Here is a 24,663-nt window from a genome sequence, read left to right on the forward strand (position 1 = left end):
TTTATGTATATTTATGCATGGATATAATAGACATAATAGAAATAATTCAAATAAGTATAACAGGCTATATTGTTATGTACTTCTTTATATATAAAAAAAGAGTTTGTCCTATATGTAACAGTTGGGCTGAAAAGTTCGTAGGCTAACATAGTAAAAAATATTTTTTTGACAAAATTCGATTTTATTATTCAATATAGTTGCCTTTGAGGGCGATGCAACGATTATAGCGGTCATACAATTTTTAGATGCCATTTTTATAGTACGATTTCTCTTTAGCCTCAAAATAGGCCTCAGTTTCGGCGATTACCTCTTCATCAGTGCTAAATTTCTTTCCAGCGAGCATTCTTTTAAGGTCTGCAAACAGGAAAAAGTCACTGGGGGCCAGATCTGGAGAATATGGTGGATGGGGAAGCAATTCGTAGTCTAATTCTTATAATTTTGCCATCGTTTTCATTGATTTGTGACACGGTGCATTGTCTTGATGAAACAGCACTTTTTTCTTCTTCAAATGGGGCCGTTTTTTCGTGATTTCATCCTTTAAACGCTCCAACAACGCTATGTAATAATCGCTGTTGATGGTCTGGCCCTTTTTGAGGTAATCGATGAATATAATACCATGCGCATCCCAGAATACTGATGCCATAACCTTGCCAGCCGACTGTTGCGTCTTTCCACGCTTTGGATTCGATTCATCACGTGCAGTCCACTCGGCTGACTGTCGATTGGACTCTGGAGTGTAGTTATGGAGCCATGTTTCATCCATTGTAATATATCGACGGAAAAATTCGTGTTTATTACGGTTGAATATCGCTAAACATTGCTCCGAATCATCAAAACGTTGTTGCTTTTGATCGATTGTGAGCACGCGCGGCACCCATTTTGCACACAGCTTTCGCATGTTCAAATATTCATGCACAATATGTCCAACACGTTCCTTTGATATTTTTAAAGTCTCAGCTATCTCGATCAACTTCATTTTACGATCATTTAAAATTATTTTGTGGACTTTTTTGATGTTTTCGTCGGTAACAGCCTCTTTGGGGCGTCCACTGCGTGCATCGTCTTCGATGCTCATTTCGCCTCGTTTAAATTTAGCAAACCACTTCTCAACGGTTGATTTTCCTGGTGCAGAGTCCGAATAATGTTTATCAAGCCAAGTCTTTGCTTCAACAGTATTTTTTTTCGCCAAAAAGCAATGCTTTATTAACACACGAAATTATTTTTTATCCATTTTTTCACAATAACAAAAGCTGCTTCACTCACAATGCTATATCTCACGAACTAATTATCCGGCAGCTGTGAAATTTATACACGTATCTTTTGAAGGTTAGTACTAAGTAAAAATCACATGGATTTAATTCTAGTAACGCCATCTATGAGTCAGCCTATGAACTTTTCAGCCCAACTGTTATACACATAAATTCATAAGTGTGTATTTGATTAATTTGAGTTTGGTTTTTAGGTCCGCTTTATGCACAGAAAGGCTAATCGGGACTGAACCAACAATTTAAAGTGGGATCCGAACCACTATGTGCCCCCTCCGGGTAACGAATCCGGGACTCCTTGATTACCAGGTGAAGGCGTCTACGTTGTGTGTGTGTGTGTATAAATATAACAAACGTGTTATAAAATAATTTCTAATTGCCATTATCCTATAGGCTATATGTATACGATATATATAAGCATGTCAAAACCTCTCCATAAATTCCTGGCAACTCGTTAGCAAATCTCTTTGTTTCTTTGTGAATTTTGATTTGATTGTAATATTTTTATTTTTATTGAAAATTTTCCCTTAATTTCCTTAATTCTCGTGAAATTTCTCTCCTGTGTCTAACAAAATATTGTGTTCACTGTGAAAACAAAATACACCACTATTGACCGACTCCGATCTAAGTTGTTGTTTTCCCAAGTACTTCGCTCACATTCCAAACCTGTTGCCCTGAATCGTTCTCGATACTCCGCTCCCAAATCGCACTCTTACCTTTGTATTGGCAGACTTGGCTTGCACCCTATTTTTGGTGACAGCTCGCTTGCTTGTGGTGGTCTACTGTCAGAGCCCGTAGATCGTGCTGCACTCAGCCCAGCTCTCCTTCATCAATGGTGCCAGGTACGAGAAATTTTCGTGGATTCGTAAAGACGCCAGCAATGCAAGTATTCTTCAGCAGTGTTTCTCTTAATCGTCTACTTTATTCACAGAGGATGCAAATGTATTTTAAATGGATTGCTGCTGATCTTATCTCAGTCTGTTCATGGAAAACAACTTTTGTTAGTAACGTTTTGTTCGTTGATGGCTCGTTTGGATACCATAAACAGCATTAAGAATCAAATAATTTCCAAGTTATTAAGGGGAACCCCCTATCCCACTTATACATAGATACAGTCATCCATGAAGCTGAAGGGTGTGGAACAATTCACAGTACAAGATTTCCTAGGTGATAATGACAACAAAAAAAGTCAATGCTTGATAATAAACAGTACTGTGTAGACTGATTCTGAGAATGAACAATCAGTATCATGTTGTTTTCTTTTCGAAATGCTTGTCTTTTGTGGAAAGTTATTAACGTATCTAGTTGTTTCAGAATATCGTTTTCATATGCTCTTTCAAGTTTGAAAATATCACAAGCTGTTGACGGTGCAATATTTCTGGTAGTACGTCACCTCTGCCAGAAACAATCGATATTGGCAACCCTGCCATTCACTGCCAATCTGTTATTTCTTGCCCTGAGCTTCATACGTTGAGATATGGCTTAATGAAGAGAGGTATGAAATGTGGAAAGATGCATATAACTCATTGTCATTACCAACTTGCTTCTGTCCCCATTTCATACATCTCAGCCGCCATGCCTCTCTTCATCTAGAATCGAAAGAACACGGCTAACTCCCTTAAAGCTTGACGCCCACTGAGACGCGGGGAAACGCGGCAACAGAACTTCTGTTGTCTGCTTCTATTGAAATCAAATGGTGTAACGCTCACTACAGGGAAACGCGCGGAACCGAAGCGGGAATTTCCGTGCCAGAAGTCTGCAGGTTATCGCACACTGAGACGCCGGAAACGCGTCTGTTGCCGCGTTTCTTCGCGTCAAGCTTTCTACAGAAAATTGACGTCTGTTTCAGGGACGGCGCGACGGGTAGGCGAGGGTGGGCAAACGCCCACCCAAAAATTCCTCTGCCCACCCAAACAAATTCAAGACGTAATTGTTTAGGAAAATATGAATGCTTCAATAAGAGAAAAGTAATTTATTGTCGACTCCGTGCACATTTTTCTTATGAATATTGTTCCCTCTAGAAAGAGTCACAAATTATCTTACAAGAAGTTTCACTCATTCACTGTTTTTGGAATTTACATTAGTTTTCTGAGTAAGAAAATGAAAATCGTTAGCAAATGTGTTCATGAATAATACCTGTCAAATTTATCTCTTAAAACTTGAAACATGATCTAGTTAATACTTCTATAGCTAGAAGTAGTGCAATATCTGGCTACAGCCAAAGTGCGCGTTTTCCGAGGTGAAGAGTAAAAAATCGAGCAGAATGGAACAAATATCTTGAAACAACCAAACGCGTAAATAAAGACACGTTACTTCCATATGGTATGAAAAATAATTTCGAGACTTCCTTATCCTAGCGTTTTGGATAGTGGGTGTTTTACTTCGATAGTATGATAATAATCAGAGGGTGGCAACTTCATATAAACATTTAGGGGAGAAGGAAAGATTGAGAACAGAACGTGTTTTCCCCCTAAAGACGACGCATATGGTGATGTGATAATTGTAAATAAATGGAACTTTTTCCAATAGTTTCAAAGCGCTATGAACAAGAGAAGAAATGCTACGTAACTATCATGTACAAATGGATGCATTTTTTGGTCTAAATTTATTTCCACAATACAGTATGTAAAAGTATATGTTTTCCCAAGCGCTAGGCATATTTCTATTGAACCTCATCGAGCATCTCTTTTGGCCACATGAAGATTTACTTCTGGAAGTGGTCGCTTCTGTAATGGCATCGATTTTTCAAAATTAATTTTGTGCAAACTCCTTTAGTTTTACCAGTGATATCTTGTGTGAAAATTAGCGTTTTTATACTGATAATGTTTACTATAGAATGACAAATAATGTACGTTCCATGTGTGTTTTAAAACTTTCACATTGAGGCATTAATTAAATGCAAAGATTCATACGCACTTAATAATTTGGAAAACTTCTGTGAGCTAAGTAAAAGGATCATTCAGGAACCAACACTATTTCCAGTTAAAAACTGCCAATATAAGTAGAAATTCAAGCTCATTCATTTGAATTATGGAGAAAACAAATCTTCACTGTTGTTGATGTTTACATACCACCGTCTGTCGTCATCCTTAAATGCAAATGTACACATAGCATGTGTCTTGTATCGAAAGAAGAAACAAGATATTTCGTTTTGTAAAGGACGTTAATAGTGGTGGCAAATAAAATAGGGTAGTTGAAACTTGCGCAACTGTAAAAGTCGAATTTAGTATAACTTGCTTTCCGAATTTAAAACGCTAAAATTACATTTGAGTTTTTGTTTTAAGTAATGGGGACTTAACCTGCAGTTTAAAGTGGAATCCGAACCACTATGTGCCTCCACCTGTTATGCTAAAATTACGTTTCAAATACGTATGTTTGCTACTAGGCGGCTTCCCTCCTTGTAGCGCGAAACTTCTTGTAACCTAATAACTTTCGCTGCCTTTTGGATTGGTAGATAATTTCTTCCACAAGTTTCATAACTTTCGCATGAATTAAACAGTACAACCACAGATAAGTTAATAAATAAACTTATCTGTGATACAGCCCTGCTGTTATTTGTACGTTCACCAAATGAAGTAGTAGGCTATGTGGAAAATTGCTTTTTAACTTGTAGGGATAAGACAATATGTCCACTACACAAAGCGAAGTACACAGTGAGCAGTTGAAAGCATGGTCAGTCAGATACAATGCAAGAAAAGGGGACCTAAATGAGAAAGAAGTAGGGAGATTACGTCAAGCAAGACTGACACAGGATAGACAGAAGAAATAAGACAGAGGAGAAAACCCTGAGCAGCAACAGGAGTCGAGACATGCTCATTGTCAGAGGGGGGCTAAGGGGGATAAAGCCAACTCCTGAATCCTAGAAATATCCAAATTAAATAGTGTATAGTGGAAATTAATTTTACTTCCTTAGCAGGATTAAACATCTTCTGTAATCAGTTGTAATATAGTGAGAAACTCATCTCCAGGGCTTCTAACCTCCCAAATTATTCGTTTTTAAATGGCGGCTTTCCCGTCGGAAATAAAATTCTGTCTACTGGCCTGGACCAAGACCTGCCAAGTGTTTTTTTCAGTAGGTCACTGCATCGAGTTTCTTCGCCACCTTGTTCTAGTGTGGAGTGATTAGAGAGAATTCAGATGAGAAATTTGATTAGAAGAATTTATGAAAATATTATACGCACGCGCATGTGTGTGTGTGAAAGAGATAGAAAAGGGAGGAACACAAGCAGAGGATAAATAAAATGTACACCAGCAAATAGAAATGTGAAAAGAAATACAAACGAAGTTAGGTGAGAAAGGGTTAGAGAGAGAGAGATAGATAGATAGATAGATAGATAGAGAGAGAGAGAGAGAGAGAGAGAGAGAGAGAGAGAGAGAGAGAAAGAGAGAGTGCATATTAGTGAAAATCATATATGCTTTGTATCTGCCCACCCTAATTTATCAATATATGGATCCTGCCCACCCGGTCAAAATTCAAAAATTTTCTGTTTTCCACCCTGACCCTTCAAATATTCTAGCGTCGCCACTGCTGCTCAAAATGTGAACAACAACAACTCCCCCCTCTCCCCCCACACAAAATAAATTCTGTGCGAAGATAAAAGCGAAGATGAAATAAAACGCTGGGTAATCAAGGGGTTGGAGCACAAGTGGTCCAGATTCAACTTTAAACTGTATATTTATGTACATTAAATTGCTACAAAAAGGCCTGTTAAAATTTAAATTGAAAGACACATCTGTAGTAGTTGTTAGGTTTTGAAACAAACTAGGTTTATGCTATATTTATAAAAACTTTTATGCATCCAAAAAGAGACGATGGATGGTACGCTTTATAGAAGTCATAACTCTAACGAATTTATTTCTACAACCGCTCAAGTTATTTGTCGTCCAGTCGTGGGCGTAGCTACCCAAACTTTTTTCTGAGTGGGTTCAAACAATACTTTTTCCAGGGAGGAGCAAGCAACACTTTCCGCGGGGGGGGGGGGGGGGGCAATGATTGATTTCCAATTATTTGAAAAGGAAGTAATATTTAGTTTACTTTCGACGTAAATGCGTGCAAATGCCCCTTGGTCCCCGCTGGATACGCCTATCTGTACATAAAGTGGACTTTAAAAAATCCAATAAACTTGGATTTTCTTAGATGTAACACCTTTCTCAGCGAAGAATAGAACACCTTTCTAGTTTCTACATGCCATTCTCAAGGTTAAACGAAAACAACAACTCTCCAGTAGTAAGAGTTCAGGAATCGTTTAATGAGTTATTCCTACTGCATGATTTGGACATATTTTTTGATTCCCTAATGTTATTAAGTGCAAAATTCTGTAAAACTTCTATTTCATTTGATCCGACTGTAAGTGAGTTTTAACTGTATTTATAACATGTTGATACACGATTAAAAATGTTAACATTAATTTATGTATTAACATTAGCATTTGTGTGTATTACTAACATTATCTAGTAAAGAGCATTCCCTGACATTTGCTACGAGACTCGGTGCAAGCGGCCGGGCGTCAGCGCTTGTCTTTCCCGGCGAACGGGGACCTCGACAGTCGGTAAAGTCGGCTATTAGAATTACAGTTTTCATATTGTGTACTAACCTTGATTACAGAAGGAGTTGAAAATGATGTCCCTCTGCTGCAACACATTCCTGGTATATCCGAAGGAAATTGGCATTTACACGTGCATGTTCGTCTACTGTAATTCTCCCGATTTCTCGTACAATACTGTCCTTTAACTCATGGATGGTGTGCGGATTGTCTTTGTATACTTCGTTTTTAAGATTTAAGAATTTTAGCGGATCTAAATGCTGTGGTTTTTTAAACACCTGTTTCTTGTGAGAGGCGGCGGAGAGATTTCCGAGGAGATTGTTCTAACTTTTGTCCTATCTCATCGAATATTTCCTCAATAAGTACACGTGGGTTTTCTTTCCACTTTTATTCAGAACTGACCCTGTTACTCTAAACTTTTTTTAAGAGGTTTAATATAGTGGTCCTATGTGGAACGGGAACACCAGGAAATTTCGTTGCAAAACGTCGTCGCACTTCTCCACAATTCCTCTTTCCGAAGTAACACTCGACAAGATAAATCCTTTGTTGTAATGTAAACTTTTGTGGTGCCATATTAAGCCACAATCTTCAACACACAGACACAACACAACACAACTTCCAAGGGAGGATTATACTGGCGTCAGTCTGCAACGTCAACAGAAAGGGAAAGAGAGCGAAGGCATAGAGAGCGAAAAAAAAAAAAAACAGACTTTAGCGTGCGACTGTCGCGGACCCCGTTCACCGGGAAAGACAATCGCTGACGCCGCGCCGCATGCCGCCGAGTCTCGTAGCGAATGTCACGGAATGCTCTTACATAGTGCTACCGGTTCTCTATTATCCATACAGTCAGAATGACATCGTCTTACCTCCAAACTCTTTACAAGTCGTGAGCGAATTGATTGAGCTCAAGGAAAAGCATGGAAAGACAATTTTAGGTTAAGTGAAATTATTAAATATAATTTTAATCAGTAATTTTAAAAATTGATGATACTTTTGCTGACGTATGTCTGAAGATTTTATGTCGATGTACATTGAGATTTCAAATTTATGAACGAATTGGGGCCTCGGATTCGAATCTCGACCAGGGCATCGCGACATGTTGGTACGCCAATCCCCAGGACGTTAACAAACTTAACTTGCACATTTTAATAAACCCAAACATTTATTAGGGATCGAGTGCCCCTCTTGACTCCGCAAATTACGCTTACGGAAGCAGCTACAAATGTATAAGTCCTTCAGACTGATTCGTTTCAACTGCAACGTTGGTTGATTTGGTGTTTTAAGCCCACTTTTTGCACAGTAAGGCTAATCGGGACTGGACCTACAATTTTTAAAGTGGGATACGAACCACTATGTGCTTCCACCGGGTATCGAACACGGGAGCCCCTGATTATAAGGCGACGACGCTACCACTGCGGGTAGTAGGTCGTGATTCGCTGCACGACAATTTATACAGAGCACCTGGCAACATTGAGTCGCAAGTTTAGCAGCTTGACAGAAGCTGCAGTAGGCACGAGGTTTTGAGGGGAGAAGTGGGGAACAGTCAACAACTCTTGATTGTCAAATCACGCCGGGATAAAAACAACTGTGTACGCAAGATGCAAATGTTTGTGTGTTTTTTGTTGTTCAGTGAAACGATACAACGTTGAGCAACGTGTAATGAATCCAGTGAACTTCCTGACTTAATACACAGCAAAGTTTTGTTGAATGAAGAAACTTGTACAATATGACGAAGCTTTTGAGCATACTTCTGCAGCGAAGTGACTCGAGTATATCATGGGGATTTCGTTTGACAGGCGGGAAAGATTTCGGACTGCCTTTAACAATACAAAGGGTGAGTTTTGTTACATTTATCTCACTAGTTAATATCTTGTTGTAAGTTAACGAGATGCACGTGTTTGTTAACCTAAAGACAGTGCTTGTTCGATTTATCAGTGTGTCATTGCTTTATTAACGTTTTTAATGGCCATAAGATAATATCTAAACATTGCATTCTCACGTTTATTGACGTAATTCTTGCTTGAAGGTTTTCTTCTTGCATTACAGTAATATTATATGAAACGAGACAAGACAAGACTTCTCACTATACGGGGAGTTTTGTCTGTTCACTTGGGGGGGGGGGGGGACTAACTGTACTTAAGGTTATTCAAGATTTTATCCATTACGAAAATCATCACGGGCGTAAGCACGTAATCGTCACATAATCTTATCCAAATGAAATGGAATTGGTTTTTGTTGAGTGTCACTTATGTGAAAGGAATAAATAATTACATACATAGTTGCAAATTTATTATGGAACGCATTTCTTCTTTAAAACAAAGAAAGTACAATTTTAATGGGCTAACCTGTGTTCATGGTAATGAACAAATTATAATGTTGCAAGACATTTAAAATCACTATCTACCTTACATGGGTAATGGAACATTAAGAATTTAATTTTACTTAATTTGTTGTTTTAACGCCACTTTATGCACAGAAAGGCTAATCGCGACTGGATCTCCAGTTTAAAGTGGGACCCGACGCACTATGTGCTTCCACCAGGTATCGAACCTTGGACCCCTTGATTACAAGCCGACGACGTTACGACTACGCCATCGGGGAGGCACAACGAAACATTCCTAATTTCATTACAACTGAGATCCACTTGCGATTTGACCTGCGAAATCAAATCAAATCAATCAGTCAAAAATTACATAAATATTGTTGCTATGGTGTTCCTTAAGTTCTATTAAATGTGCAATGAATTGTACATATTATTGTCTCCGCCTGGCTAGAATTTTCGATTTGTAGCTTACAGTCTCTTCGTTCCGGGATTTCTAACAACTCTCAATCAAACGTGCAGATTGTGCTGTAAGAGACACGTTTAGTATTTTGTTATCTTTTACGAGGAGTTGATGACGAACAGATCCAGTGGGCGTGCATGATCCTCTAGTTGTCAGATTTCTCGTTCCGAATGAATCACTTGATCCAGAGTGCTTGTTTCATACGATCAACTTTAAAGATAGAATGCAAATTGTCCATCGTTACGTATTTTCGTTCTTTTTTCTTCTTTATTCTGTGTATTTAGTGAATGGAATTCTTCTTGTTAGGTTGTTCAGAGCTTTTTTTTTTCAATACGTGAGTGCCACGTTGCAGAAAACTCAATGAATGAAATGGTGATGTACAATTTGCATACTATTATAATTGCTGTTGACTGTATTCTAATAAGGTAAATACTGGGCATTTACCATTGAACAGCAATTCTTGAAAGTTCTGTTTCTCTTAATATAACAAGTTGAATAACTATTTCTCTACATGGAGCTGCAACATCAGGGATTTTCTGTGAAAATTGCTTACGAACGTCTCGACATGATTCCGTTTTCACATAATAAGTGTCATACACAAAAATTATTTGTTCTAAAGTTCGGCTGGCATTTCAATGGTCTCACAATCTTATTAAACACACACAAACAAGCACTGGAATTGGAGAGAACTTACACTATAGTATAAGGAAGCTCGGGTGGGTAAAAATTACCGAGTCGATTTTGAGATGTATTTTTTGATTACTTCCGATTATTGTCTGACCTTTCAGTTAGTTCTTTTGTTCCGTTCCCAGGACCATAGAATTTTCACCCAACGCGCGCTCGCTCATACGTTTCAGATTGGTATTTCAACATGTTATTTTTTCTCGTTCTTATCAATTGTACTCTAGGTAACCCACACGACAAAGATTAGGTTAGGGTAGGTTAGGTTGTTAGGTTAGGCTAGGTTAGGTTAGGTTAGAACTGACATAACTAAAACGAAAATTGAAGAAAAGACGAAAAGATAAAACAAAAGAAAAAATGTGAACGACAGCTTAACCACAGCTGATTTAAAACACTCCAGAATAGCTATATATTCATTATATAGTTATTTTGCCAGTCCAAAGCGTGGATAAAGTGTGATGGAAATCAGCAAAACCATCAAGTGGTACGTTTCGTCGCATCGCAAATATTTTTAGACTCATTAGAAGACCCTTCGCAGGTAGCCGGTCAGGTGGTAGGTACGTTTTGTCCCTGGTATGTTTTGTCGGTGGTACGTTCGGTCGCGTATTCGTGTGGTTGAATTCAAATGTTCAAAATTAATAAAACTATATTAATCAATGAAGGTATTACTAATTAACCTCGCTCAGCGGAAAATAAAAATACTATTCTATTCCACAGGCTTTAAAACAATTAAAATTCGGACTTACGTAGCAATTTTCTTCTGGGTATTTTGTTACCAGAGCGCATCCTGCCAGGTTAACAATGACAAGAAAACAACTTGCAAACAGAACAAATATGTCAACAAAAATTAAAATTTCATCAAGAGATGCCGGGAATGTGTGAATGCAGTTGGCCACCACTTTGAGCAACTCCTATAGCACAGCTAGTACACCCAACGGCGAAAGAAACAGTAGGCGAATTGTCCACCACCATTTTCATTCGGTCAGTATTACACAATGTGACGACAATGAATTTAAATAATGACGTCAATTAACAAAGAACAATGGCTGCTTCGAACCAACATAGTTTCATTCCTTAAAACAACACAGGACGTAGAATAAAAAAGTAATGAAAATAGCGGTGGACAATTTGCTTACCATTATCTTTGCCGTTGACTGTACTCGTTATGCAATATATGCAATATAAATACAATTGTCTGCGTGCTAAATATATGTGCGTAAAAGTAAGCGGGACGTTACGGGACGAAAAGTGCCGCTGACATGCCTCGCCGTCTGCAGTCATGCTATCTCGGCCCCGAAGCAAACTGAACGCACTGAAAACACTGAAGGACTGCTTTAAGGCGCAAAAGTCACCGGCAATGTAATGCGTGTTGCCTAAATATGCGACGATAAGTGGATTTTAACAGCAAAGTTTCAATGGCCCTAGAGTTGGGGAACACACATAACGCAACGGATTGCAGGGAAGCGAGTATTTCAGGATGTAGGTGTCCCGTTTTTTATGCCGGTGACCGTACCCGAGAGGAGGCAAACCGCAGGCTCTTGCTAAAGTCGCGCTGTTTACACAAGGCCTTTTTATCTTGCGTCGTGCTGGTCACTTAAACGTCCGCTCCCCGCCCCCCCCCCCCACCAAGGACAATTGCAATTGCGCCTCCCCTCTTCCCCCTCAGTCCGTGTCCAATTTGTTTTTGAACGCCATCCAATGACCCATTTGCACAGCTTCCTCTGGACTTCGTCGAATGTGTGCAGGTGACAACTTGAATTCCGGGTGAAGGGCGTAAAAAATGAGCTCGTAGGTTCAGGCAAAGCCATGGTCGTGGGAAGGGGGGGGGGGCGAAGGAGACATGAATGTCAGCCTAAAATTATATATTTCACACGATTGTAACCGTTGGGCACACTACATGTACATTTCAAAATACATTTTCTCCTTTATGTGGAAAAATACCATCACCAAATTTTAATTAGATGTGTAAGACTATGGTTTGAGTTAATGTTTTAAGTCCACTTTATGCACAGTAAGGCTAATCGGGACTGGACCTACAGTTTAAAGTGGAATCCGAACCACTATGTGCCTCCACCCTTGATTACAAGGCAACGACGCTACCACTGCGCCATCGTAAGACATATGGAAAACACCATTGAGCGCGTTCTACGATTTGTCAAAAAGCGTTCGTATTACCAATTCGACGAGATATTAGTGTTTTTGACTCTATCTTTAAAATCGTCTCACTGAAATAATTATAATAAAACCATTCAAACAGTTTTCAAAATTGCAAAAAAGAGATTTGAAGCTATATCAGAAGTCACAGAATCGAAACTTCATTACTAACAGCCGGCCCCGTGGCGGAATAATTAACACATCGTGCTACGACGCCAGGGGTCCCGGGTTCGAATCCTGGCCTGGGGGTGGATGTTTGTGAGTGTCTATTCATCATATCATCACTCATCCCCATCTTCGCAAATTAGCCAAAAGTGGCACAAAAAGCGAAGTAAAGGAAATCAATTATTACTAACATTTCCCTTCAATTTTCAAAGATTTTTCTTGATCTAGGTCTGTGAACGTGAATAACTTAGAAAAACAGATGTGCTAAATAAATTCATTCATCATTCATCTCGTGAATAACTATAAATTGAAATTAAAAATAATAATTTATTATTAATTTATCATAATAATTGTTATTTGATAATATTTGATATAGCAGAATGGTTACCACAACATATGGATATTTGTGATTGTGTTCGTCCTGTTAAAAAAACTGAAGAGTAAAAAGGGAACAGTTATAAACACGAGAATGAAAAAAAAATGTAAAAATCGGTGAACAATCTAACATCTACCATGCAGAAGATCCAGGTTCGATTCCAGGGGTTAATGATCTCAGTTGGGGTATTTTCCAACAATATATATCCCTGCATAAATCGGCTTTGGTGTTCACCCAGCCTGCCGTCAGTGGGTAGTTAGGGACATCGTGAGGAGTGAAGGCAACCGGGAGCATGGTGCAGATCACACCACCTCCATTCTGGCCGTGATCGAGAGTCTGTAGCGCTGTACCTCCGCCCATACCCCTTAATTGGCTTCATGGCACTGTGCAATAAAAACAGGTGATGCTTGCTACAAATCAATTTTATATCAATGAAAATTCCATCAGGTACTTTTGTTGGGAAACCTGATGGTAAGAGGCATGTAGGAAGGCCAAGACGAAGATGGAGGGATAACGTTGAGATCGGTAAGGATGGAAAATATTGGATCGATCTTGCGCAGGATAGGGACAGATGGAAGGCTTGTGTTGCTGTACCATATACCTTCGGGTTTAAGAACGCTAGAGAGCTAGTTAGTTAGTTATCAATGAAAAATCTAGTTGTATAACTGAGGTCAGTGGCATTTGGAAACCGAGTAAGGTGATATTAAAAGAACAGCAATGTAAGAAAGAGCTGGTAGCAGCTTGAAAGAAGAAAAAAAGGCAGCACGTGTTAGTGTCTGCTTGTTAACAACGTGCTACTTGCTTGCTCGAAAATGCTGACAAGCTTTAGACTAAGCTGACAGCACGCGTCGAGCTGCTTTCTTGATCTTGAAGCGAAGAGTCAGGTTACACTTACTCCCCCCCTCCCTTAAACCAGCTTCCAACATTTAGAACAATGCAGCATTATATCATGGCTCTGAGCAAAGTTTGTGTAAAACAAACTGCTGATAAGCCCGCAGTGTTGCACAGCGACCGACCATTTTCGCTCTAAAAATATTGTATTCTGGTCCGTTGCGTTGTATATTTAATTTATTGGCTGGGAGCAAGAAAAGATACATCCTTGCACGCAGTAGCGTACGCAGGATTTCATCAAGGGGGGTGTTATTTCGAAAACTTTCTACAAATTCACATTACCATCGTTTTATTATACTTTAATTAATTAATTAATAATATTTATAATTAATTAATTAGTTTAATTACTACTAATGCAGCTGCTGTTACTACTTATATCACTACTATTATTAAGTAGTAGAGATCTACATAAATATATTTATGAAAGCAATAGAACAAAATTACATTTTTTTTTGTTTCTATGTTACGAAATAATTGTCTAGTCAACGGTTATTTGTATATAATAGGTGAGACATTTTAAGTGTGAAGAAAATCCATAAAAACAAGCAAATATATTAAATTTATTGAAATAATCAAAGTATGGAACTCATCCAAGGAGCCGCGGTGGTCTAGTCTGACAACCTCGCGGGAGATCCGGGTTCGATTCCCGGAATTGGTTAGAATTTATCCAGCCTTGTCTCCGCACCCAGCCTCATATCAATAGGTACCTGAGAGCAACCCTGGGGGATAAAGGCTGCCGGAGCATGGTGCTGATCACATCACGTGCAAAATGGCCGAGATCGAGAATGTGTGGAGCCCACCACACCACTACGTGTGCCTTCATGGCACGGTGCTATATGCACGGGGAAATTTACATTTATGGATCTAGCCCAGGATGATGATGAGGCGCGAGAATACATGTTGCTAAATTCCACTGAGTCTATGTTTTCGTTCAAAAGTAATTTTATAGACATTCCAACACATTTATCACTTCTAGGTGATTCAAAAAGCACTTCTTCAACAGTAAGGTGGAGTGAAAATATAGGGCAATTTTTTTTTTCAAAAAATGAAGATGCCTGTAGTGGGAAAAGCTGTGTTATTATACAGTTAATTAACCCTAACTATTTCAGAAAAAAGAATTGATTTTTAGTGGTGCCCCAGGGTCACTGAAGATTTCATATTGAAAATCAACATTTACTCACTGAAAATTATAACTTTTTATTTTTTTTTTCTGAACTGAAACACAGAATACACTGTTTCCTAAGTAAACAAGTGCAAAAAATAGATATTTGAATACAACCATAAAGTTGTGCTACCGAAATACATAAAATAAACTACCCAAATACTCATTAGTGCCCAAAATACGTATGTAACAATGTTAAACTTTTACATTTACATATAGCCCAATATCGTAATACTAATTACTTTTACAACTTATATTCTTTCTTAGTGTGAAATGTTTTCGTCAATGCTCTTGACTTGATAGTTGAAAAGATAAATCCATCTCTTTGCACTGGAGTATATACCATGACCACAAAGGTCACAAGAGTTGTCAAATTATTTGAGGGTTTATCAGTCGATACATACAACCTTAGCAGTCTTGCAGCTGTTGTTAGCCACCTAGAATGGTTTAATGGGCCTGGTTTGCGATTCGCTAATTCATCACTGCAGTGTCCATTTGTTACACTAATACACCAATTATAGAGATACCTCTGATCAGTACTTAAGTCTTCAAAGTCAACATTCCCAACAAGCTGACAAGAAGAAGGAACATTTATTGGATCGAATTGCACAAGAGGTTGTTTTTCGCAAGTTTGTAGAGCTTTTCCTATTTCCCAAGAAAAATATTTTGGACCAGTTGTGAATCCATCAATTTTCTGAAAGAGATGGCGCAGTGGGAGTTCATTTATATGCAGCAAACAAATAAGCCACTGGAGGGGTCTACCAAGTTCATTTTTTAGTAAAACAATAACTCCTCCTTTGTTTCCTGTATTCACATTTGTACCATCACATCCAACTGCTAAAAGATCGTCCATACATATTTCCTTCCTAGCACAGAAGCTCAAGATCTCATTTTTTATAGTGATACAGTAACGTGTCCTATATACTTGGAATTTGGCTCCTGGATTAAGTCACATGCTCTTCTGTTACGACGCGACCATAATTCTTCACTCCTCTCTTCTCATTAATTCTTCTCTGGTCCTTCCTGCCATCAAAATACAATCCAGTCAGAGTATCCAAACTATCAGCAGCTGTTTTCCTGACTTTACTTCTTTCCCTTCTAACCTTGCTCCCATCTATCACTTTAGAAACATCTGCATCACTAATAACACCTACATCATGAAGAACTGCACTAGCAATTTTAGCTGCACTTCTGTCAGATATGCGATGTCTGTCACACTCTCTAGCAAAATTCTTAAGAGGCAACCGCATTTGAGTTTCGTTTGAGGTTAATGAGGAATTCGCTGAAGTGGAGGGCATTTCCGATTTGGTTGTAAGTACTTTACTCGTGTCGCTGTCAGTATCTCAACCTTCTTCCTCCAGTTCACTTGATGGACTTGATTGAGGACTACTAGTAGCAGCATTGACACTACAGCTTGACAAATGTTTCTGAAGTCTTGCTTCTTCCATAGCTTTCTTGCTTGCTTCTTCTGCAATTCTTTGGATTTTTTGAAATTAGTTTTTCCAATGAACATTTTTCTCGTTGTTCTTTGATCCAAAAGAAATTCTCTTTCTTGAATAGGTACTTTCTTCTCTCTAGAACAAACACAGGTTGAAAAGTCTTTACACTTGCAACACGATATATCAAATAATGTAGAGTTAGCATGTGAGCAATACAATGCAATTTTTTCTTCTAGTTTTCTTCATTTTGTCTACGCTTAAAGGGCTTTAAGAGATTTCGATAGTGTTCGTGAAGTTTTTTCACTCTTGCAACGACTTGCTGATGTGACACTGATGCCAATGAAGCTTTCATCAAAATTCCTACCACTTGGTGAGAAACACTTTCACTAATTTCTGAAACATGAGGTTCCTGAGTTTTTCTCATTTTGCTTTTAAAGGCGGATATGAAGATATAATTTCATCACATCCAGAATTCTCCATGTATCTTTCAATACGCTAAAATAAGTGGAAATATGAAAACTTCGGAGGCCTTGGGGCACCAGAAGAAATTGACCTAGAGAGCTGATTTTTTTTTATTTGACTATCTGATACCAAAATTCAACTTTCTTGACTACAGGCATTTCGAAATTAAAAAAAAGAAAAAAATCTCCATGTATCTTTCAATACACGAAAATAAGTGGAAATATGAAAACTTAGGAGGGCTTGGGGCACCAGAAGAAATTGACTTAGAGCTGATTTTTTTTATTTGACTATCTGATACCAAAATGCAACTTTTCTGACTACAGGCATTTCGAAATTCAAGAAAAAAAAAATTCACTCCACCCTATTCAACAGTATTTAATGATGTGGATGTAGGCTCAGCATCACTTGAGAGTTCACAAGGGGATGTGAAATCAGTACCGGGAAGAAAGTTTTACAATAAGGTCGGCACACTGCGACGAAGCAAGGAATTTTCACAATTCTCGCGAGAGTCACTGCGCGACTTTTTGCAAGAAAATTCCAAATTGAACTTGGCGCCCCCTTACATTGTGTTTGGAATGTTGTGTTTTTATTCATGCTGCATGGGAATAATAATTCAAATTATTATTATTATTATTATTATTATTATTACTGTCGCAGATCTTTGACTGTAATAAATTAGCCATTTTTAATTTTTATCTACAGCAATTTCCATAATTTTTCAAAAGTTCAAGGGGGGGGGGTTTAAACCCGGCAACCCCCCCCCCTTGCGTACGCCACTGCTTGCACGAGATTCAAACCTGCGACTTCTGGCTACGAACTGCGCACACAGTAAGAATGAGTAACCTTTTCTCACAAATTCGGTATAATTTTCCTACCTATTATATTTTCTGTGGATCTATGAACAAAAACTGAGGGAAGGAAAAGACTAAAGAAATCCTTTGTGTGGAGTGTAGTTCTACAGAGCATTCCCTGACATTCGCTACGAGACTCGGCGGCAAGCGGCCCGGCATCAGAGCTTGTCTCTCCCGGTGAACGGGTCCGCGACAGTCGCACGCTACAGTCTGTTTTTTTTCGCTCTCCCTGCCTTCGCTCTCTTTCCCTTTCTGTTGCCGTTGCAGACTGACGCCAGTATAATCCTCCCTTGGAAGTTGTGTTGTGTCGTGTCCGTGTGTTGAAGATTGTGGCTTAATATGGCACCACAAAAGTTTACATTACAACAAAGGATTTCTCTTGTCGAGTGTTACTTCGGAAAGAGGAATTGTGGAGAAGTGCGACGACGTTTTGCAACGAAATTTCCTGGTGTTCTCGTTCCACATAGGACCACTATATTGAACCTCGAAAAAAAAAATGGGAAATCTAAAAAATAAAGTATAAAAAGACAATGTGCACACCATCCGTGAGTTAAAAGAGAGTATTGTACGAGAATTACAGTAGACGAACTTGCACGTGTAAATGCCAATTTCCTTCGGAGATGCCAGGAATGTGTTGCAGCAGAGGGACATCATTTTCAACACCTTCTGTAGTCAAGGTTAGTACACAATATGAAAACTGTAATTTTAATAGCCGACTCTACCGACTGTCGCGGACCCGTTCGCCGGGAAAGACAAGCGCTGATGCCGGACAGTAGCGAATGTCAGAGAATGCTCTGTATATGGTGCGGAGGCATGGACACTGAGAACAAGTGAGAAAAAGCGACTGGAAGTTCTGGAAATGTGAGACGAACGGAACGGGTGAAATGGACAGAGAAAGTGAGGAATGAAAGAGTGCTAGAAAGAGTTGGGGGAGATCAATGCTGGACATAATCATGAAGAGAAAAATAAATTGGTTGTCGCACTGGATGAGAAGAAACTGTATCCTAAGGGATGCTATTGAAGGAATGGTCTAGGGAAAGAAGATCCTGGAAATAAGAAGAATCCAAATGATCGACGACATCAAAATAAATGGATCCTAAGTTACTACAAAGCGAAGAGCTGAAGATCAAACAGCATGGAGGTTGCAAGGAAAACCCTGCCCCTGGACAGAAAACAGTGAATGAATGAATTATGTAGGAATTGACATAAATTATATGTGTTATGTCTGTATATATGATCCCTTGAAGGCACATAGAGGGGATGGGGAGGTAGGCTCGACTATTTCTGGAAGTGGTGTTATCATCAATCTCTGGCTTCGTTTACCAGCAAAATATTGTACTATTTACTGTAACTTCTAACAGTGTATGGCAAAATGTGTATTATTTTTTTACTGTTACCGTAACTCTATGAGTTTCTCTCGGATCCCAATGCAATGATACTTGTTTGTATTTGTACAGCTGACGGTAAAGATAATAGGAGGCAAACTATTCATCACTATGTCCATTCACTTTGCTTTCCACGTCGCGAAGTTCAGGAATTGATACAGAAAAGCCAGTAGGCAGAGGACAACTTCTGGTCCAATGTAATTGCAGCCTTACAAATATATACAAGTATACAGCTTGGCTAAATTTTCAGGGGAGTCGCCAACAGGCGGGCTATAGCACCTCCCCTGTGAAATCGTTTTAAGCCATTGAAATGGCTCACACGGGACGTTTTCAGAATCCTTTGTAGTGCAACAAGAAACTGACACACATACACAGCGATAAAGAAAGTGGATAGGTAGTGATAATTAGAGCCCGGAAGTTCAGGCATTTATTTTCGTTAAAATAGGCAGGCAAAAAGACATTTATAATGTGGAAAATAGGCACAAAAAATGAAAAAAAGGCAAAATAAACCGAAAAAGGCACATTTGGAAAGCGCTTACTTTTATCTATAATTTGTGGCAAAATGTTAAAATCTACATTGGGAAGAGCATTTCAATTTTCTCCGTCTTGATTGCACATAACTACAAAGTGTTTTTTAAGTTCTCAACATTCATTGATAGTAGTCTGTGAGAGAGAATGTTTTTCATAATAGAAAATGATCTTTCTACTTCGACAGAAGTTATTGGAGCATACATAAAACAAGCTAATGTAGCTGGACTCATTTTGGGTAACAGCATTTTCACCTTTTAGAATATCACAAATTGTTTTCAATTGTTTCAGGTTCTCATTTGCACTCACTACCCGTTTGCACTTTTCCGCAACAGCTGACCTTTTTTCTCCTGGCACTTCCATCATCTGCTGCATAGATTCCTCGTAGATTTTCATGGATGCTATAATTGTAATTGACTCTGGCAATGCGCCATAATGTGCAAAAATAAAGTTGAATAGCACAGGAGTTTTTTCACTTCACGAATTGAAGCCGCTTCATTTTCTGGAAGAGCATCGATCACCTCACTGATTTTTTCAACGTTGTTAGCATAATATATAGCTGCTGATATCCAGGTTCCCCAGGGGCGGCGCCAGAAATTTTCGACCGGGTGGGCAGAAGCTCCATAGTGATAGATTAGGGTGGGGAGTATAAATGTAAGACCATGTATGTGTACGTAAGACGTATGTATCCCCCTCTCTCTTACACTCCCGATTTTCCTCTTACTTCTTTCCCTTTTCCTTGTTTTCCTCTTTATTCTTTTCTAATCTATTGTCGCATCTTGTCCCATTTCCTTTTGTTTTGTCTCTGATGGACACAATTATTTCAAGGAAGTGTTTACACATGCGCAGCCATACACCAGCCATACATTCTAATCACATTATTTCATGCATGTTAATACAGTGAAATAAATGTGAATTAGGTTTAAGCTTGTGTTGCAAATACAAGGCACATACTTGATTTTATGTTTTCGGCGACAATGATAGAAAGTACGATGGTAGACAATCGTGAAGTTTCTCGTAATTTAAATGCATGTTCCTGAGCATAATATTTTCATCGTATAAGTTTTTGACTGAAAGAGTTTTCTTACTCCGTGGGGGTTACTTTTCTTAGCTTACAAGGTTTGTACAACTGACAAATCTATCTGAATGTTTGTAGTAGCAGCGATTGGGTGCCAACATTTGAGGGGAAAGGACAATATACGCAGGGGTGCCCATCTCCCCCAAGGCCAATGTCGCATCCCCACAAAAATCATGTCCATGTCATCCGCCCCCCTCAAAATCATATCATTTGCGCCCTGAAACTATATCGTAATCCCTACACCGAAAGTAACTTTTTTGTTAGTTTTTTGTTACAAATAATGCACCTGCTTTAAAATAAGCAGTATACCAACACTAAGCACTATATTTTAAGAAGTGATGTTACTCATGAATATGGAGAATATCGCTCATGTCTTGTAATGCAGCTATAGCATAAAAATTCACATCCACCTCAGTAAAGCGCCAAACACGCATTGTTGTAACAAACACATTATTGCGAGCGAAGCAAGCAAGAACATTTTTACATCCATTTCTTTGCAGGCTTTCAAGAATATTATTTTAACGGGGTGTCAATACTTTCTTAGGATCCCGGGATATTTAGTCTTTTCCAACTTCTGTTTTGGCACGTTCGGGGTCGAAAACGTGTGGATACCATATCGCTAAATACAGTCTCCAAACTTTAATGTTCAAACTCTCTCTTCACTACAGAAATCCCTTGACAATCTAAGATTTAACACTTTATCAAGAGCTTCCTATCTCCCCCTTTAAATTTCATACTCAATCCTACCACAAAAATGTCCATGCCAATTTTAGACTTACTGTTGATATTGAAGACTGGATATTGCTTCCTCCAAAAAATTAATTCTCAGTCTCCACACCAGAATTTCTGCAACATTCTAAGACAATGAGTAATACACAAGAATTGGATACCTTAATGCTCAATGCCCCTCTAACTAAAATACCTGCCATAATCCAAGACTTAGAGTTGAATACTGTCTCTGCCAACGTTTAATTCAGAATTCCCCCCAGAACCCACGTGTCAATTAAGGCCTAATATATAAGAGTTGGATATTTATTCTCCCCCCCCTCCTCGCACCTTCAATAATGACCTTAAACGCTTTCTTTTCTTCATCTAATGGATTAAATATGGTGAATTTAAGGTGTAACATTTTTACCTGTATTTTCTTCTGCGCCATAATCCCGCCTGTGGGCACCCCTGAATATACATTTTCTTCGTAGAAAAGGCTTAGCATAAAGAGACCATAGTGCGGGGGCAAAAAGTGGCAAAATGTGGCTGGGGAACTGCAACCCCCCACTTCCCGCTCCTCCTAATCGCCGCCACTGAATGTTTGGATTAAAATGAACGTCTTATTAGGAATGATTTGAAACACACATGGAAAACAAATTATTTGTTCATTGTCCATGAAGTATTCCTAGGCTAATGAAAGGCTATTTTGACAAAATATAACTCGTCATAAGTAATAAAAAAGTAACATTGACAAATCTGTTCAGAATTTAAGAGATTATTAGCTAAGTTGCTATTCGTTTTCCGAAGAACTGTCATATTACTAATGCGGGAGAAGCAATACACGTATGGTTACATGAACATATTTTTTGAGGTAACAAAATGATTTAGGACACAAGGAATTCATCAAAGTTGTTCATCGTATCAGTAATACTTCATCTATTTTTCATTTGGTTGTATGGCGTGACCATTTCGAACACACTAGAATGTCAACCTTTATCCTGTGCAGCATACCCGGGAAACTTTTTTCTTTCAGGGCAACGAGTCCCTGGCGCCTGGAACCACTGTCAAAGTAATAATTTATGAGGGTTTGTATTTTGAGTGTCCGCGTGTGTTTGTTTTCGCCCCTTCGTTACTTTCATCTAATCACCATTGAACCTTATAACGTCGTCATTATTAAAATTAGCAGAAGAATGACTTACAATAAAACAAATCAACCAGAACTTACTCTTCCAAAAATGGAGTTTCATTAGTTTATACCTCTTAGATAGTTGAGGTGGTAATTTCAATCGCACAGCGTTTCATTAGTGGATCAAGGCAGCTAATTCCGTGAACAATGACGTTGTTTTCAGAAAGTCTCAAATATTTGTCTCAGGTAAAAATAGACGCATCTTCTGTGGAGAAAAAATGCCACGTTTGGTACGAGTTCTTTCTGTATATTTTTCCCCCAATGGCATAACGCTGTCGCATTATAACGAAGAGGTCCTTTGTTCGACTCCCCCCTCCTCTGGTGGAAGCACAATGCACACGGGTTCGGACTACACGTTAAACTGTAGGTTTAGTCCCGATTAGCATATCTGAGCATAAAAGTGGGCTCAGAAACAAACTAACAACATGTGACAAAATTTATGTGTGGAACGAGGATTTCTAAATAGGATAAGCCACTCATTAGCAATTGAATAATTCTGTAGCTTTTTGCATATATAACTGATTTATTAAAATTTATTCACTTCGGTATTGTAGTGATTGTTGTGATTCCTTCTTATTAGTAGAACAAATATAAAGTTGATATTTCTTATACTGTATTGATATTTGAAGATGACAGGTATATAAAAATTGTGATGAAAAAAAGGGACACTTCTGGAATTTCAATGCAGAGCTAATTAAAATTATATTATACTCTATAGCAGGCATGTCCAACTTCAATCAAGCAGTGATCTACTTTTTATTGTCACAACAGGCAGTGAGCTACTATTAATCGTTAATCTTTGAAAACATTTGTACCTACTCAGCCATTATACAGTATAGAAGTTGAATTCAAATAACGCATATTCGTATAATTACAATAGATAACTGCAATCGACCAACAAACGCCCCGCGATCGACCGGTCAAACGCGATCGACGCGTTGGACATGCATGCTCTATAGCATACTTAAACCCGAAGGTTTATGGCTGCAGCAACACAAGCCTTCCATCTGTCCTATCCTGGGCAAGATCAATCCAACCTTTCCCATCCTTACCGATTTATTTTAGGTCCATCTCAACGTTATCCCTCCATCCTCGCCTTAGACTTCCTACTGGTCCCTTACCATCAGGTTTCCCAACAAGAATCCTGTAAACTATTCTTTCCTCTGCCATTCGTGTCACATGGCCTGCCCATCTAACTAAGTCTTCTTCATTAAATTATTCTAATATTAATTAAAAAGTCGAAATAATTTATTGTGTTGCTGGTGGAAGTAACGCTAAGATGATGTTTAGATTTGTTTATTTGGAGATTATTTTAACCATAGCCAGGCCGGAATATATATACGTAGTGGAAGCCCCGAGCTGCAGCCCTCAAGTTCATCCTCAATTCTGATTTAATCTTGATCATACCCTGCATAATTTTGAGCCTCCTAAGCCTACTAGCTGCTTTTAAACATGGAAGTATTAATTTGATCACAGTTTTTGTATCAACAATGACAAAAGTGGCTTTTTATGGGTTGATAATATGTGAACATTTCCAGCATAGATAATATTCACAAGTAAAATATACATGTTATGAACACCAGGTTACACTTAAATATTTAGTCATTCATATATCCCTGAATATATGTATTTATTGAATTTGATTGGGTGGGCAATCGGGTGGGCACAGGAAATTTTGGGTGGGCGCTTGCCCACCCGTGCCCACCCCTGTCGCCGTCCCTGAGGTTCCCCATCTGGTCAATACTGGTTGCGGAGGAAAACTAAGCTCCTTAAATTTTCGGGTTCGAGAGGGAGATTTCAGGAATATCTTCTTTGTGTTCGAAATCAACCTGTCCACTTCAGCAGTCAATCATGCACAAGGAAATGTTAACCGAAAGGCAATATCCTAACTGAGCATGACATACATTTTTCTCACACTTTTCTTCTTCAGCAATGTTGAAACATGCGTGAGTTCAATATTACTTAAATAAGGCGAAAATTATTCACATAATTAACGGAAGAAAAAT

The 24,663-nt window shown here is 38.6% G+C and overlaps 1 protein-coding gene across 1 annotated transcript in view; it reads left to right on the plus strand.

The window, feature by feature from the left end:
• The first annotated feature begins 8,327 nt into the window (after positions 1-8,327).
• LOC145995074 (uncharacterized) overlaps positions 8,328-24,663 on the plus strand; it is a 263,680-nt gene continuing 247,344 nt past the window's right edge. The window contains exon 1 of the mRNA XM_083131606.1: positions 8,328-8,642. Coding sequence (XP_082987732.1) covers positions 8,535-8,642 — 108 coding nt within the window. The 5' untranslated portion in view covers positions 8,328-8,534. The remainder of the gene's footprint in view (positions 8,643-24,663) is intronic.

Source organism: Lepisma saccharinum, chromosome 11 (assembly GCF_977018435.1).
Source record: "Lepisma saccharinum chromosome 11, izLepSacc3.1, whole genome shotgun sequence".
NCBI lineage: Eukaryota > Metazoa > Arthropoda > Insecta > Zygentoma > Lepismatidae > Lepisma > Lepisma saccharinum.